The sequence below is a fragment of the Myiozetetes cayanensis genome, unplaced genomic scaffold (genome assembly GCF_022539395.1).
Source record: "Myiozetetes cayanensis isolate MyiCay16 unplaced genomic scaffold, myiCay2020 scf41, whole genome shotgun sequence".
Taxonomy (NCBI): Eukaryota; Metazoa; Chordata; class Aves; order Passeriformes; family Tyrannidae; genus Myiozetetes; species Myiozetetes cayanensis.
The window spans coordinates 958,798-973,206 of NW_026087643.1; the positions used below are offsets into that span (position 1 = coordinate 958,798).

A 14,409-nucleotide genomic window follows, 5' to 3' on the forward strand; every position below is an offset into this window, starting at 1 on the left:
GGCATGGCACAGACTCGGGAGCAGCTTTAGCTGCTCGGATTCCTCATCAAGGTGTTGTTTGTAAGTTGGAATCACAGAGTTCCAGGATGGTTTGGGGTGGAAGGGACCTTAAAGGTCACCCCATTCCACCCCCTGCCATGGGCAAGGACACCTCCCACTAGCCAAGGTTGCTCCAAGCCTTGTCCAACCTGGCCTTGGGCACTTTTAGGGATACAGGGGCAGCCACGACATCTCTTGGAATTCCATTCCAGGTCCTTCCAACCACCACAGAGAAAAATTTCAGGTTAAATCCACTCCCCCTTTTCCTACTCCACTTCCTGGTGAAGTTCCTGGGAGCAAGGAGCTTTTTCCTCAAGCTCAGCTGTCACCCTTGTTGTCCTGAGCTGGACAAATCAGTGCTAAGCCAATATCTGCACCATAATTTCCAGTATTTCCCCTGGATAACAGAACTCTGCTTTCCCTCCTGTGAAAAGAAAGAACCTTCTCTCTCTCTCTCTCCAAGTTGAACTGTTAAATTCATTTAACTGGGTTCTGTGCCACCAGCTCAGCACTCATTTAGTTTAACAGCCTTGAAGGAACTCAAAGTCAGCCGCCAGTTTTTTCCTGCTGAGACTAACAGGTTTAATTAGGCAATGAAGCCAAGTGAAGATTTAATTAATATCTTTATGAATTAATGGATTATTAAATGGGATAGTAGCACCACACCTCTGTGAGCCATGAGGTGAGACAGGAATGGGAATCCACTCTGCAGGATCTGCACATGCCACAGGCACCAACCCAGTGTAAAAGTGGATTGTGGGCAAGGGTGGAACTTCTAAAACACTCCAAGTAACCCAAAACCTGGACTCATGAGCACCCACCTTCCTAAGAAACGGACTTATAGACATCTCTACCACACCTGGAATCATTGGAAAAGCCCTCCCAGGTCACCAAGTCCACCCCTGCCAAGGCCTGACCACCCTTTCCAGCAACAAATTCCTGCTGATGCCCAACCTGACCCTCCCCTGGCACAGCTTGAGGCTGTTCCCTTGTTCCCTGAGAGCAGAGCCCAATCCCCCCTTGGTTCCCCACTCCTGTCAGGGAATTCCAGAGCCAGAAGGTCCCTCCTGAGCCTCCTTTTCTCCAGGCTGAGCCCCCCCCAGCTCCCTCAGGACTTCTCCAACCCCTTCCCCACCTCCATTCCCTTCCCTGGCCATGCTCCAGCCCCTCACTGTCTCTCCTGGCATCTTCCTGGCAGCTCAGAAGGTTCATCTGGTGGGGAGGATGGGGAGGGGCTGAGCTGATTTATTGAGCCCTATCAAAGCTGTTCCATCCCCCTTTCCCACCCCTGGGGCTTCAGACGACCCAGTAGCTCTCAGAATCCTCCAACCTTCCTGCTGGTCAAGGTGACTCTGACCTGGAAAACGCGTTGGGGTGATGGTTGAGTTGTGGGAAGCCCGAGAGGGGCACATTGTCCAGCTTTTATACAGAGCTGAATGACACCCAGGCACCCAGCCCCTAATTCCACCTTGGGCTGCAGTTCCACATCCCCTCGGGTTTTATTGGGGGTATTAAAGAGCATTAGCTGTGTTTTGTTTGGAAGATGAAAGATGCCCTGGTGAGATTGTGGCACTGTCATTATTCCAGAGCTCCAGGCAAATCCCATTTAGTGGTGGGGAGCAATTCCACAGTTTCAGGGTTATTTGGGTTCATAATTATTTAATCACCACCTTTTGTTGAGCTGGAGCTGCAAAAATGTCCCCAGATCTCTGCATGGCAGAGGAAATCCAGGGAACAGGAGCTGTGTTTTGCCATTAAATGCTTTTAGTTGAGGCTGAGGTATGAAAATGGGAGATGAGTAGATGAAGGTTCCCCTTGGGATCAGGGTGATTTTTGCTCAAGGGGATTAAATGAGGAGTGTGGAAAACACAAAAAAAAAAACAAACCAGAAGAGATGGATCTTTGTGAAGATGGAAACTGGAACTTGCAGAGGTGGCTGAACACAGCGTCTCAATATCAGCAGGGTTTCTAAACTTCCAGTGCCCTCAAAGGACATCAGGAATTAAATCTCATCCCTAAATCCTCCTTTCTCCTCTGGCAACCACAGGGTTACACAACCACATCCAGCTTGGGCTTGTTTTGCTTTACTGGGTGATGGGCAGGAGTTTTGGGTTCTAAAAAAAGAATAAAGGACATCTCTGACAGCCCCAAATGCAGGGGAGAGGAGGAAGAGGGGTTTAGGAGTTTATTTTTTACAGGGAATTGAGTTGATATAAACCAGAAATTCCAATGAATATTAAAGTGCAGAACTGAGACCCTGCTCTGGTGGGAGCAATGGAGTAACACTGAATATACAGCTAATAAATGGGGATCTAACTTAGATCCTTATTCATTGCAGATAGCAATGAAAAAAACACTCACTGACCCTCCATTCTGAGTGGGTTTGGAAATAAGATTCCAGGTGACAGCTCGCACTGGAAACTTGGTCCAAAATATGGATATCCAGGATCCATTGTCCAACAATTCCCAAATTTTACCCTTGTATTTATTTTTAAATTGTTTATTTATTTTTAAATTGTTTATTTGTTTTTAATTTAAATGTTTATTTATTTTTATTTTAACCCGGCTCTGTTTGCTTTGTTGGTTTTTTTTTTTTTCCCCTCCCAAGCCTGGAATTGCTGCGATAAAAATCTAGGGGAAAAAAAAATGAAGGGTAAGGACAAAGTTCTGCTCCCCAACATGTGGTAATAACACAGAGTATTTCCTTTCAGACAGCTGAGATTGGAGCCCAATTACAGCAAATTATAGAGTGGCCCAGGAAGGAGCAAGAGCAGCAGCTTCCTCTGGGAGATTTAATCTCAGTATGCAAAGCAGCTCGGAGGGATCAGAGCACCCAGTGGTATTTCCAAAACCGCAAAATCAGCTTGCTGACAACATCAACAACAACAACAACATCATCAACAACAACACCACCAGGGAAAAAAAAAACCCAACCAAGATGAGGAATCTTTCCACTGGAATTTTTCCATGGGAGGTGAGTTTTTGGATCCTCTCCTGTGAGAGCATCAGGTAAATTCTTCTCAGGAAAAGGCCAGAATCCCCCTGGTGTTTTTTTTTTTTTTAATTCCTGCTTTCAGGAGGGCTTATCTTTCACCTGCAGAGGGAGGACCTGCTTGTCTTATCTCGGAAAGGGCTCTTTGATGTCAGTTCAGGTTGTTGTGAAAGGAGGGGTTGGACCTTCGCCAGTTGTTTGCTTTTGGCAGCTCATCTTTTTTTTTTTCGAAAGGGTTTCAGGGCTGCAAGGGCCTGGAATTCAACAAGGGCAAGTTGAGGATGCCCTGAAATCTGCACCAGTTACAGGAACCAAACTGGGGGGATGATCAGACCACTGGGATATTTTTTTATGTGTTAAAAACTGTCATTTCAACCATTTTTCTCCACGTTGGAAAAGCCTCAAAGACAATGAAACCGAGTTCTTACTGACTTTTCTCAAATATTTGGTTTAGTAACTCCTTTAATTGTTTCAGCTGTCAATCACTGTAATTAGCAGTTACTTTTAATTCCCACAAATTATGTGAGTCACAGTGTTCTGGGCAGCTTCCTGTCCTATCCACTGTACATTCCTCTGGTCATTAAAAGGATTTCAGAGTCATGAAATGTAAATAAAATAATTTGCTTAATAAACAGGGAAAAAAATTACTGAAAACTACGAAGAAAATGAATTTTCCTTTGTGAATATGTTTGTGATCCTTGAGAATAAGCACACAAAAAGTACTGACAACCAAAAAGAAATCAAATTTTCCTTTGTGAATACATTTGTTAGAGGCCAATACGAGAAGAACAATTACCTGCAGGGCTAGAGGACCCAGAGGAAAGATTTTTTTCCCGTTTATTCTGAAGGGGCTGAGTCTTTGAGATGAGGAACTGCTGGTAAACTGTCAAACCTTGGGCAGGAGCTTCCCTTCAGCTGAATTTCTAATGGAATCCTTGGCCAGGAAGTGCTTTGGTGTCTCTTATTTTCTACTTGGTGACAAGAGTCACGGAGAAATCCATCCACAGGACAATCCCAAGACACAAAACCCAAGGAGGGCCACGGACAGACACCCACAAAGCGTTCAGGAGCAAATCCAACCCCCTCACCGCGAGCCTCGAAGCCAAAAAAATCGACCTCACAGCCGCTTCAGCGAAGGGCCAGGATGGGTGAAGCCACCCCCTTGTGTGGGATTGGAAATTATCTAATGATCATAAGCCGGGATCAAAACAGTTGCGACAAAGGAAGGCCCTGGCAGGGGGAAAACATTCCATTTCCCAAGGTGTAGCGGGGTGGTTACGTAAAGGTTGTTCTCCCCATTTCTCTCCTCCGTGACAGCCTATAAAAGTGCTCATCACTCGGGTGCCGGGAGCTGCCCCTGCTGATTGTACTTCTGGGTGACTGGGTAAGTCAGATTTAACTGAATCAGCTCATAATTGGGCACGTGGCTTTGTAAGGGAGAGTCAGTGGTGACAGGGGCAGGGCCCGAGGCAGGGTGGGAGCTTCTGCTTTCTCTCAAAATGTTCTGCTTGCAAAACGGGAGTTGTAAATTAAAGTATGAAATATAAAGGCATCACCTCATGGGGGAGGGGGGAGTTGGTGGAAAGGAATGGGAAATTTTTAAAAGGGTTTATATGAGGAATTTCTAGGAATTGAGCATCTGTGAATGGGGACGGGTCACTCCAAAGCCAGGATCTGCGTGGGGTGGACTCTCAGGCAAAAGGTACAGCAAAGGGAAGGATGTGAGGGAAGGGCAGAGGGAAGAGCTTACAGGGCAAATCTTTACAGTAAACCCTTCCCTGGGAGAGTGGGGAGGCCCTGGCACAGATTTTCCCAGAGAAGCTGTGGCTGCCCCTGGATCTCTGGAAGTGTCCAAGGCCAGGCTGGACAGGGCTTGGAGCAACCTGGGCTGGTGGAAGGTGTCCCTGGGACATCCCACCATCCCAGGTGGGAGTGGATGGCCTTTAAGGTCCCTTCCACCCCAAACCATTCCATGACTCAACGGGGCACCAGAGAGGAGTGGGAGCAGGCTCAGAAGCCTCTACCCAGCAATCCACCTCACTTCACTGATCTGCTTCTGAGTGGAATAGATTGGGCCTCAGAAATGACAATCCTTTTTCACCCTCCTGGTTTTTAAACCTCCGACTCGTATTGTTCAGGCAACTCAAACATTCACACCCGCAAGGGCCCAGCTGAAAGACCACCCCACGTGGGGGTGGGTGGCACAGCTTGTTCTGGCCGTGACTTGACCCGGGGTTGGGGGCTTTTTTGCCCGTCCAGGTTTTGACTCGGTGCTTGGCGGGATGTCCTCCTACGGGCAGCTCATCAGCGCCCGCTGCGCCTCCCCCTGCGAGGTGACGTGCCCCCAGCCCTACGTCAACTGCTGCAACGAGCCCTGCGCCGCCTCCTGTGGGGATTCCAGGGCCATCGTCTACGCTCCGCCCGTGGTCGTGACTTTCCCGGGCCCCATCATCAGCACCTGCCCCCAGGAGAGCATCGTTGGGACGGCCATCCCTGAAATCGAGGGAGGGATGGGCTCTGGAGGGGGAGGGATGGGCTCTGGAGGCGGAGGGATGGGCTCTGGAGGTGGGGGAATGGGTTCTGGAGGGGGAGGAATGGGTTCTGGAGGGGGAGGGATGGGTTCTGGAGGGGGAGGGATGGGCTATGGCGGGGGAGGAATGGGTTCTGGAGGGGGAGGGATGGGCTATGGTGGCTCCTGTGGTGGAGGTGGCTCCTATGGGATGGGCTCTGGCAGCTCCTGTGGGGGCATGGGAGGGGGCTCCTATGGTGGGGAGGGCTCATGTGGCGGTGGGTTCTCACGTTTGGGGAGCATTTACCGGAACTCCTATTTCTCGGGCTTCGGGAGGAATTCTTACCCCTATTTTTCCAGAGGGTATTTCAGGTATCGCTACGGGAACTACGGGCCTTTTTAACCCTTTAAGAGCGAGGAAATGTGCAAAGGAAAAAATAGGATACAGACTAAGTAGATGACACAGACCAGCCAAGCAGCCCCTGCTCCAGCTGGTGTCGGTCGGAGCTGGGGTTGCTTTGGGTCTCGCTGCGCTTTGTCCAAGGCTTGGGATCCCACTCTTGCCTCCCTTTGTCACTTGCTCATGCTGTGTTTTGTACTTCCTGAACCCGAAGAGGGTAAAACAAGTCATGGGACTGGATGGACTGTGGAAGTGTCCAGCTGGTGAACAGAATGTGTTGGGAGCACCGAGCTCCTCTGAAGGACGAAATGGAAATGATGCTCTTTGTCTCTGTGTTGCCTCACCCTGCAAGAATGTATTTCACTTTTTGTTGGTATTAAAAGCCCTGTTGCATCACAGCCCTGTCTTCTGGCTTTCATTTCCACCCCAGTTTCAGAGTTACAGACCAGCCTGAAAGAAGCCAACCTGGTGCATCAATTCTTGTGCAGTAATTGAGTGTTACCATCAGAGGAGAATTAATTCCATTGCATGGTGACCATAATTTGTCAGAAATTCTCCAATAAAGTATTTTTTCCCCCTTCTTGATCCATGCCACAATATCCATACTAATAAATAGAACAGAATCATAGAATAATTGAGGTTGGAAGGGCCTCTGGAGATGGGCTGGTGCAGCTCCCACTCAAAACCAAAGGACCTTTGGAGCAAGGTCCTTACCAGTCACCCTTTAAATATCCCAGAGGAAATTGTTTTGACCTTCAGCAGGGGTTGAAATAACTGCAAGAGTCCCATCAGAAGACAAAGATGTGCTCTGCTGTATCTAGCCTTGATGATAAAATAGTTTATCTGATTACAGATAAGCGGGTTAGTCTGGATATGAATGTTGTTGGGAAACCAAGCCAAAAGAAAGGGAAAGAAGTTCTTGAGGTGCAATCAAGAGTCTGACCACAAGTCTTGCACTCTGCAAAGTGCTGTAAAGTCTGAGAAATTTACCCCAGCAGCTGCATCAATATTTTTTTTTGGGAGCCCTTTCCATTGTGCTGCTCTTCATGACAGGGGCTCTGAGCAAGTGCTTGCTGTGCCAAGCACAGCATTAATTTCCTTCCTTTGATTGTCTTAATCCTTGTGGTTTGTCACCTTAATTGGAGCATTAGTGCAGTAAATGCTCTGAGCCTGTTAAGCATCGCCGTGGGATCCCTCAGGATCGACGTGGCTGCCCCTGGTGCTCCCCAAAAACTGAGGATCACAAAGTGCTTCGTGCATGACCCTTGCCAGAACTGCCTGAGCAGCAGATCTGGGGTGTGTTCCCCATGGAATGGGTTGTGTTGGGAGGGACCTTAAAGACCATCCAGTGCCACCCCCTGTCACAGGCAGGGACACCTTCCACTGGACCAGGTTGCTCCAACCTGGCCTTGGACACTTCCAGGCATCCAGGGGCAGCCACAGCTTCTCTGCCCAACCTGTGCCAAGCCCTCCCCACCCTCACAGGGAAAATTTTTTTCCCAATATCCAAACTAACACTCCACTCTGTCATTTTGAAGCCATCCCCCCTTGTCCTGTCTCTCCAGGCCCTTGTCAAGGGTCTGTAGGAAGTACCCAAGTTGCTGCCCAGCTGTTGAGAACTCTGCAGTTTCAGTCCTGGCTTAGACTGCAGAGAAGGTTGAGGCAACAAATGGCCCAGTAATTTTCACTCTCATTACTCAACCTTTCATTCTCCAGTCTGTTGAGCAAGACCTGTGTGGGGGTGTAACTCTCCTGGATAAACTGGGAGGCATCACCTTCACTGCAGTCAGAGTTTATATGGATGAGACTCAGCGTTGCTGCTCCTAGTCCTGTGTGAGTCCAACTGTGTGAAGCTGAGTGTAGGTGCATTCACCACCCACTCTCTGCAAACCACATCATCCAGAATAATTGTTATTGTCCCCTGAATTATCCATTATCCACAATGTCCCCAGGTTGAAATGGCTACTTGGGAACGATCCCTGCCAGGCTCAGCCACTAAAACTGTAGAAGTTCTTCCCTACACAGAAAGAACAGTGAGATAGGAGGGCTTAGGGGTGACCTCGTTGCATGGTGACCAGTCAGAGGTTGGACTTGATGGTCTTGGAGGTCTTTTCCAACCTCAGTGATTCTGTGGAAAGGAAAACCAGCAGGCTATGGATGCAATTCAACAGGAGTTTTAATGAAGTAAGTGCTGTGGAATGGAACAGTGCAACTCATGGCTGGCCTGTTCCATGGTCCAAAGGCTGCCTGGCCACCCTTGCTGGTGACAAAAGCCACTTGCATGTCCCAAGGTCCAGCAGCAAAGTCCCACTTGCAATTCTCCTGAAGCATTTCCACTCCACCAGAAAGGACACAGGGCAGGAACAACGGGGTGGGGGGGGTTCAAGGAGAGACACCATCCCACAGAACTGCTTCGGGTAGAGGGTGAGGCACGAGGGGCCAGAAGGGGCTGTGGGCTTGGTTTCCAGGGTGCTGAGCAAGGGGGCTCTGAACACCAGGCCCAGCTGAGCATCTGCATGGGGTGTTTTCAGCTCCTGAGTTGCTGTGAGGTTGTCTTAGGATGAGTTTCCCAGGCGGGACCCTCGGCGGGTGCTGTAGAACCTCCTGCCCTGAGGGCCCCCCATCCCTGGGGAACCTCCGTATCCAAAGGAACCCCCAGGACCAAAGGAACCCCCAGAGCCAAAGGAACCCTTCACTCCATACCCACAGGGACCCCCAGAGCCAAAGGAGCCCTGAATCCCTGACATGCCCCCAGACCCAGAGGAGCCCCCCCATCCAAAGGAACCCCCAATCCCTGAGGGACCTGCATATTCAAAGGAGCCTCCAGACCCAAAGGAGCCTCCAGACCCAAAGGAGCCCCCCATCCCACAGGATTCATCGGAGCCGTTCGGGGTCAGAGCCCCAAACAGCGGGGGAAAGGATGTTCCCACAACACTCTCCTGGGAGCAGCTGCTGAGGGTCGGGCCTGGGAAGGTGAGGACAACTGGAGGGGCGAACACCACGGCTCTGGAGTCCCCACAGGACGCAACACAGGGCTCCAGGTTCCTGCTGTAGGCACAGGGCTGGGAACACGTCACCTCACAGCCAGGCAGGCACTCGGAGCTGCTGCTGTTCAGCATCATTCCTGGGAAACTGAGGCAAAGCTGGGAAAGACGACCTGCAGTTCAAGAAACCACCACAGTCAGGTGCCCACAGGCTCCTTCTCCTTCTCCTCAATCTACTCACAGACCAACCCTCCCTCACAGATTCCATTTTTCCTGGCTTTTTCCTTCCTGACCTGTTTTATGGCTTCTCAGGTCTTCTTCCCTTCCCACCACCCACTTCTCTTATTCTTCTGAATCTCTCCAAAAAATGTTCTCTGGGACTAAAGCCTCTCTGACCCTTTTACAATTCCTTGATCAGAAAAGTCCCATTAATTCTCTTTCCCAAGCAGACTTGCAGGAAGATTTGCCTGCAGCTTCAAAAAGTCTCCAAGGAAAATCTTCCTTGCTCTGTTCTTTCCATTCCCCCAGCTTTTCCAAGGATTCTTGCTAAATCTACTCTTCTCTACCTCAGCTTTTAAAAAAATTGCTAGAATTTTGCAAGATAAAAAATAAAGAGGTGAGTTTTAACTGCTTTGTAGCTACAGAGAAGTGCAGTGAAGTCAGACTTACCCTGCTGTCTTGGAGGAATAAGTCAGTGGAGCTGGAAGAATAGAAGATATCTCAGTTCTCTCCCCTTTTTATACAGTTTTTTGAGACAATAAGGAGGATGTGAGATCATCCATCATTTACCAAATTCATGTCACTTACAAAGAAAGAGATCCCTTCTTAAGCCTTGTGATTGTCTCCATTCCAGCTCCTATTTAGGGCTCCATTTACAGCCCTGCTTTGAGCGACACAAATCCAACACCCAACAGTCCCTTTTGTCTCGAACTTCAGGGAGAACAATCCTTTAGGCATCATTCTGGTTCCAAAGCAAACAGGAGCTGATCTCTGGTGTTGACTTCTCTTCAGTGACCTGGAGGAAGGAGGCTGCTGATGTGTCAGTCCCACATTTGGGGTGTAAGCCTTGGATTTTGGGATAATCCCTCCCGGATGGAATCGCCCGACCCCACCTCGGATTAGGGGGGATGTTGAGGATTCTTTGTAACCCTTCCTGAATCCAGTGACCCAAAGGGATGATACATCAAAACACGGATCAAGGGGGTTGGGGTGATGCGTGACACGAAGTAATTTCACCCAATTATGCGTCAAAACTCGTTTGGGGATGTCGTGATCAGAGCCTTGTCACGAGGGCGCCGGTGGAGACGCCCAAAAGTCATCAGGGTGGGTCACAAAAATCACAGAACCATTTTAGCTGGGCAAGCCCTCCATTCCAACCCTTTCCATGAAAAAAACCCTCCCTGAAATTCTTCAGGAATGAGGTGGATCTTCAAAATTATTTCATATTTTTCAGCATCAGCTCACGCCGAAAGCAGATGTGGAAGGCTGATCTTTCTGGGGCCCACCTGGCAAACCATTAGCAGAAAACAATAAGCAGGGGTCAGTTTCCATTGTAAATGCAGTGATGTCATCAGAGGGAGATTGCACAGCCACTGGGCTGTAAAATTTCAGCCCAGTAAAACACTCAAATTTATGATATGAGACTCGCATTGTATATGTCTGGGGTTGATTTGCTAATTAGAAACTATGAAAAATAATTACCAGCATCAGAGGAGTCACAAAGGGGGGGAAAAAAAAAATCACCATTTGGTAAGTGGTGGAGATTTTATGAGATGGTTTCACATCCCTTGAGATGCCTGCAAAGAGGTATAAAAGCAGGAACATCTCGGGAGTCTCCTAAAACCTTCTCCTGACTTCTCCTGCTACTCCAGGTAAGTTGGATTTAAGCTGATGCTTCCTATCTGGGGTGTTTCTGTTTAGTTTAAATGAGGACTCTTTCCTGGGCCTGTACTTTGTGATTTTAGCCTTGACTTGTGGCAGTGAAATCCTGCTTTTCATGGGAGACTCCCTGCAGTAAGTTGGAGATGGCAGTAGAAACCAATTTGACATTTAAAGAGGATTTTAAGAGTTCCTTCATTTTTTCTTATGGCTTTCAAAACTTGAGGGGGCGAATATAAAGTTTAACTCTACTGGATAAAGAAGAGTCCTGGGCATCCTCCACAGAGGCAGGAAGGGAGGAAGAAAAGGTACCACAGGACAGGAGGATTTAAAGGGCTTTAAATTCAGAAAGGACATGGAGGGGCTGGAGTGTGTCCTGAGAAGGGAATGGAGCTGGAGCAGCAGGAGAAGGGGCTGGACAAGTCCTGAGGGAGCTGGGGGGGCTCATCCTGGATAAAAGGAGGCTCAGGGGGGACCTTCTGGCTCTGGAATTCCCTGACAGGAGCGGGGAGCCGGGGAGTGTTGGGCTCTGCTCCCAGGGAACAAAGGACAGGAGGAGAGGGAACGGCCTCCAGCTGTGCCAGGGGAGGGTCAGGTTGGGCATCAGCAGGAATTTCCCCATGGAAAGGGTGGTCAGACCTTGACAGGCACTGCCCAGGGAGGTGGGAGAATCCCAACCCCTGGAGGTGCCCAAGGAAGGCCTGGCTGTGGCACTGAGTGACAAGGTGGGGATGGGGCACAGGGGGCACTCAATGGGCTGGGAGGGCTTTTCCAACCTCAGGGATTCTGGGATTCTGTGACTAGGAAGGACAAGGGTTTTGCCCACCGTTTCTGCCCTGTGTGTGATGGGAACCCATCAGCCCCGTGGTGGCCGTGGTGGTTTCCTGACTTCCCACCTTGTCTTTCTCCAGCTCCACCACCAACCCTGAGAACCATGAGCAGCATCAGCTCCCGGTGCCTGGCCAACTGTGAGGTGACCTGCCCCGAGCCCTGTGCCTACAGCAGAGGCCTTGGCTCCTGTGTTGCAGCCTGTGGTGACTCCACAGCCGTCGTTTATGCCCCTCCAGTGGTCCTCACCTTCCCAGGCCCCATCCTCAGCAGCTGCCCCCAGGAAACCATCGTGGGATCGTCCTTCCCCCAGTCCTCCGGTGCTCTGACCCCCAGGATGGGAGGCTCTTATGGCTCTTATGGCTCTGGAGGCTCCTATGGCTCTGGGGGCTCCTATGGCTCTGGGGGCTCCTATGGCTCTGGGGGCATGGCAGGGATTGGGGGATCCTCTGGATCTGGGGGCTCCTACAGCTCTGGGGGCATGTCGGGCATGGGGGGTTCCTCTGGCTGGTGCAGCCCCTGTGGATCTGGAGGCTCCTCGGGGATAGGGGGGTGTTACAGCAGGAGGTTCTACACCAGCAGCAGCCGTGGGTCCCGCCTGGGAAACTGAGGCTCCTTTCAAGGCACCTGAAAACCCCCAGACCCCTCGAGGAACCAGGAGATGACAATGCACAATCCGGACCCTCCGCTGGGACTGGCTTCCAGAGGTGGTAAAAGCAACAACAGGAGCCAGCCTGGCCCAGCACCTCTGAAAAGTGGGCCCACACCTCTCTGCTGCTTTTCTGCCTTTGTCTGTTATCAGTGACTGCTCCTCTGATCATCCTGCACTTCCTTCAATTGGGCCACCCAAAGAAAAAAGAGAACAACTCGAAAGGCCTGATGTGGAGTTTGTCAATACAACCATGACAGGAGAAGAACAGTGGGTGGAAGATGGACTCTTTCTCAGCCAGTGCTTGAAGGAGTGTCTGCTTTGTGTCGTATGCCACCTCCTTCCCTGGTGTATCCCAATAAAATCCTCCTGCATCATCACCTTTTGTCGAGCTTTCCTTTCTCTGCAGGACTGTTTCTGGTCTGATCCTTCCCACTAAAACTCGTTGCACTTCCTAGAGCTGGTTCAGGAGCCTGAGAGCAGCAATTATGTGGTTTTTATGGTAATTGCTGAAGTAATCAAGGAGTTGTGTAAAGGGAGGGTTGAAGGAAACGTTCCAAATTTAAGCGCACAAAAGAGTTCAGTGGTTCTTTGTGGGTCACGGAGGTTTCTGGAGGTGGTGACTTGAGGTTTTTGTGGCATGTCCTGTCGTTCCTTGGACACCTCCAGGGGTGGGGACTCCCCCACCTCTCTAGGTAGCCCCTTCCAAGGCCTGACCACCCTTTCCAGCAACAAATTCCTCCTCATGGCCAACCTGACCCTCCCCTGGCACAGCTTGGGGCTGTTTCCCCTCGTCCTGTCCCTTGTTCGCTGGGAGCAGAGCCCGACACCCCATCCATTCTATCACCACATTTCATTTAGAATCACTTTATTGGAATTATTGTGGTTCCCTGCAGATGCCTGAGGTTTAGACAACTCAAACATGTTGTCAGAAGTGCCTAAAGAATGCAAATCAATTTAAACCCACATTTCTTTGAGGGCTGGGGAACGGGAACCGAAGAAAACCCACCAAAGAAACTTTAATTGACTCGTCACCTCGAGCTTGCAGTGCCAAATACTTGTAGAAATTGCTTTTGACCGTGGTCCCATCAAAGGGCTGCAGTTATATCACAGCAAAATGTGCTTTCACATCACCAGGGTGTGCAAGAGAGGATTTCCTAAGGGGTGAGTGACACAAGAGCAGAAATCACACCTTGCATCGCTGTTTTCGCAGCTACTCTTGCGAGTAGAAACACAAAGAGACCGATGGGTGAGTCTCCAAGCCTATTGAAAGCTCAAGATGTCCTAAAACCAGGCTCCACTCCCTTGGATGTTCCTTGGAAAACACAGGAGGCAGATCAGGAAACCAAGAAAGAATTTTAATTTTTTTTTTTTTTTTAATGCTTCCTGTTGAACGACAGAATTGCTGATGTTCAGAAAGTTGGGAAGGACAAACTGAAACACAGGGGTTGTCAGCAGAGCCAGAACACAAAGTGTCCCTGTGGCAGATTCCTGACTTGGAAAAATCTAATTTTCCTCCCCCTAAAAAACCAAAGTGAAAATGGCAGTGACAAAGATTTGAATTGACAGCTTCTCTGGAGGTAGAAAGAACAGGAGATGACACTCACTTGAGTAACTGCTTGATTTCCCAGTGCTTAAGGAATTAAGGGATTTTAATCTGTCATTAATGACAGCGGACAGTAAATTCATCAGCTCCAAGCAAAGCCTTAATAGGGCTGGAGAAACAGGCTCAATTTGAAACCAATTAGATAATTTGCTTGAAATCACTGTGAAGCTCTTGCAGCGAGGAGGGAAAATCCCACAGTGCCAGGAGGAGGTGAAATTCCACCGTCGGGAGGTGGAATTCCAGTTCAGCCACGTGAACCCTGAAATGTTGTCACAGGCTGCAACATTTTCCACTGCTGCAAATTCCTGCTGTCACCTAAAAAGGGCCTCTGGAGGTCTCTCAGAGACTCCCTCAAAAGGTTTTCAGCCAGCTCAGGGCAATCTGAGGTTGCAGGTGAAAAGGTGAAAAAGAAAACCTTAGGCCAAAAATGAGTTTGAATGCAACAGGACTTTAATGACAGGGAAGGGGCTGGGGAATACAGTCACACAGCACACACAGGAGGTTTCCCAGGGATCTGGGAAGTG

The 14,409-nt window shown here is 49.6% G+C and overlaps 1 protein-coding gene across 1 annotated transcript; it reads left to right on the forward strand.

The window, feature by feature from the left end:
• Positions 1-5,313: 5,313 nt before the first annotated feature.
• On the forward strand, positions 5,314-12,240 carry LOC126647799 (scale keratin-like). The gene is made up of 2 exons (XM_050330329.1): positions 5,314-5,596; positions 11,714-12,240. The coding sequence occupies exons 1-2, from the start codon at positions 5,314-5,316 to the stop codon at positions 12,238-12,240; spliced, it is 810 nt and encodes a 269-aa protein (XP_050186286.1).
• Positions 12,241-14,409: the final 2,169 nt, after the last annotated feature.

Bases quoted from the DNA above. Each gene is read 5' to 3' on its own strand.
- LOC126647799 (XM_050330329.1), top strand. From the start codon at position 5,314: ATGTCCTCCTACGGGCAGCTCATCAGCGCCCGCTGCGCCTCCCCCTGC. The intron at 5,597-11,713 runs GTGGGGGAATGG...GTCTTTCTCCAG, and splicing joins CGGAGGGATGGGCTCTGGAG to CTCCACCACCAACCCTGAGA.